Below are 2,586 nucleotides of genomic sequence, written 5' to 3'. Positions count from 1 at the left end.
TCCCGCTTGTACCACTTGGCCTTGACCTTCAAAAGTCCGGCTGGGTCGTTGCTTGGGATCTCCACCCTTTTTAAATGCGCCGCCCAGTCAGGATCTGAATCGAAATCGTAATCCCTATGGCGGCGGAGGGGGAGGGTGCGTCCCGAGGGTGCGATGCAGAAGGGGGGGTGCAACACGGAAGGGTCAGCGGGGATGCGATTGCTGATTGATGTGCATCCGATACACACCAAGCCGGCATGAGCTGTATGAAGCAAAGAGTGATAGCTGCTGGTCTCGATCTCAGCTATTCACCAGCCTGTTTGATCCCAACGCCGGGGTGGCCGAGGCCCTCAGGCCATTTGGTGGGCGACACTCCAGTCGCCTCCTGTCCTCGGCGCAGTCGGCGCTTGAGCGCCGCTAGGGCATGCACGCGTGGCGGAGCCGCTGCCAATGATTATGTGGTAGAACATTTGCACACCTGAATGCCCGTAGCTTGGCCTCTTGATCAGCCATGGTGATGTGTAGAAACCACGCGACACAGTGTCACTGTTGGCTAGTCAGGAAGTGAGTGCTATCGTATTCAATAACACTCTCTTAAAATACCGTTCACGCTGTCACAACAGCATTTGATCACATGTCATGATCTGAGTCACTGATGAACCGTCGAAAACACAACATTGTTGCAACGTGGACGGGCGGTCTTTGTGGCGTTCTTTAACGATCCTATGTCGCACAACACCGCCCTAGACAGTGCCATCCCTGCGCCCCCAACCGTGCTCGACTCTTCTGTCGTTGAGACGGGCTCCAAGTGGATAGAATTCCGTCGTGATACGATCCGAGACGCCCAGGGCAGGTAAACCAGCAGGGGGCCATGCGTCTGCCCCGCATCCCGCCGACTTCGTGCTACTCGGCACACATTGCCGCGTCACCTGCGTCTCTGAGCCCGCATCTGAGGCTAGCCGCAGCTGCGCTGTCAAGAAGCGCACCCTCACAGCGGCAGTGCAGCAGCATGGGCCTGAGAGCTGCCCTGGCAGCGGGTGCTCACCTCGAGCTGGGCACGGGGTCGCGCTCGCGCTGGCCCTCGCAGGGAATTTGCGTGGGATTACATCCACCGCGCGACCAAGTTCCGGGAGACAGACGGTGTGTGCGTCTTTGCCAAGGTAGGGCCAGGTGGTTGGCTCCTGCGGCCCACCCACCCATCACCCAGCCCCCCACAGCCTGACGGCTGACCGAGCGCTGCGACGCGGTTGAGCGCATGCAGGTGACCGGCAAGGCGTTCGCAGAGCCCCACGTGCTGCTGATTGCCCAGTGGCGCCCGCCCGCGCGTCGCTTCGTCGTCGAGGTGCGCATGCTGCTCCGCAGCTTGCTGCGTCAGGGCGCTGGCCCGCTGTTTGCCGCCCCAGCATCCATGGCACTGGGAGATGAAGATTACTATTCATGACAGCCCGGCACGCAACTGGCTTGCTGGTCAGCACATCGCCAGCTGAGCTGGTCGGCACGCATCGGCACACGCACGCATACGGCCCACCACGCCAGCGCGCGCACAACCGTGCAGCTCCCGGCTGGCATCATCTCGCCCGGCGAGACTGTGGAGGGCGTGGCGCTGCGTGAACTGAAAGAGGAGACAGGTGATCATGGTGGTGCCACTGCTGTGGCGCCGTGACACCCCATTCCAAATTCATGCGTGCATCGCGGTACCGCGTGAAGCGGGCCGCACGCCCACAGCGCAAGCGCTATCCGCGGCCTGCTGCGTGCGGCGCTCGCTGTTTGCCGGCGGCAGCGCGCACCTCGCACTCAAAGCCCCGGGACGCTGCGGCCCGCGGACTCCGCAGGGTACGCGGGCCGCGTCGTGTCGGCGTCGCCAGAGGTGTTCAACGACCAGGGCACCAGCACCAGCTGCCTGAACCTCGTTGTGGCCGAGGTTGACGCCGACGCGCCCGAGAACCAGCGCCCCGAGACAGAGCACGAGGTGAGAGCCGCGGCGCCCGGTGTCTAGCCCTGATCAAGCCCCGCTGCTCCCAGTCGTTTTGCGATCGGCTGCGCCCCTCGGCCCGTATCCGCATCGTCACTCAGCCGCGGGCCCCCCCCACCCTGGCACCATCAATCGCAGGTTGGCGAGACGATCGCGACGCTGCTGGTGCCCATCAAAGGCCTGGTGCAGCGGCTGGAGGCGTTCAAGGCCGACAGGGGCTGGGGCATCTGCTCTCGCCTGTACAGCCTCGCGCTCGGCCTGCAGCTCGGCGGCGGCGCCCTCTGATCAGCCTCCGCGCCCCACGCCCATCCGCACCGCCGTGCGTGCCGCGGCAGCTTCCAGCGCGGCTCGCGTTGGTTGTCGGCGATGTCGGGCGACGCGGGACTCGCGGCGTCGGGCAGCCAGCCGCAGGGCGGCGGCAGCGAGCCGCCCGCTGCCACGCAGGGCGCTGGCCCCAAGGGCCCAAAGGGCCTGGGGGCGGGCCTGGGGCCTAAGCGCAAGTCGGGGGGTGGCGCCAAGCCGCTGGCAGATGCCGCAGAGGGCGGCAGTGAGGGCGGGGATCGGGTCGGCGGCGGCGCGCCGGCGGCGGGGCCCGCCGCGGCGCGCGCTGCCGTGCCTAAGCTGCCCATTCCGCC

General features: G+C 65.8%; 1 protein-coding gene across 1 annotated transcript; it reads left to right on the top strand.

Annotated features, from left to right (window-relative positions):
- Positions 1 to 704: 704 nt before the first annotated feature.
- Positions 705 to 2,236, top strand: MNEG_4379 (ADP-ribose pyrophosphatase; the record flags this gene model as incomplete). The annotated part of the gene is made up of 6 exons (XM_014047149.1): positions 705 to 832; positions 1,067 to 1,139; positions 1,241 to 1,321; positions 1,535 to 1,607; positions 1,812 to 1,948; positions 2,090 to 2,236. 6 exons carry the CDS (start codon positions 705 to 707, stop codon positions 2,234 to 2,236), a joined length of 639 nt encoding a protein of 212 aa, XP_013902603.1.
- Between the last annotated feature and the right edge of the window lie 350 nt (positions 2,237 to 2,586).

The sequence above is a fragment of the Monoraphidium neglectum genome (genome assembly GCF_000611645.1).
Source record: "Monoraphidium neglectum strain SAG 48.87 unplaced genomic scaffold scaffold00604, whole genome shotgun sequence".
Classification (NCBI taxonomy): domain Eukaryota; kingdom Viridiplantae; phylum Chlorophyta; class Chlorophyceae; order Sphaeropleales; family Selenastraceae; genus Monoraphidium; species Monoraphidium neglectum.
Note: the sequence above shows the minus strand (reverse complement) of the source record. Positions and strands in the feature narration are given on the sequence as shown.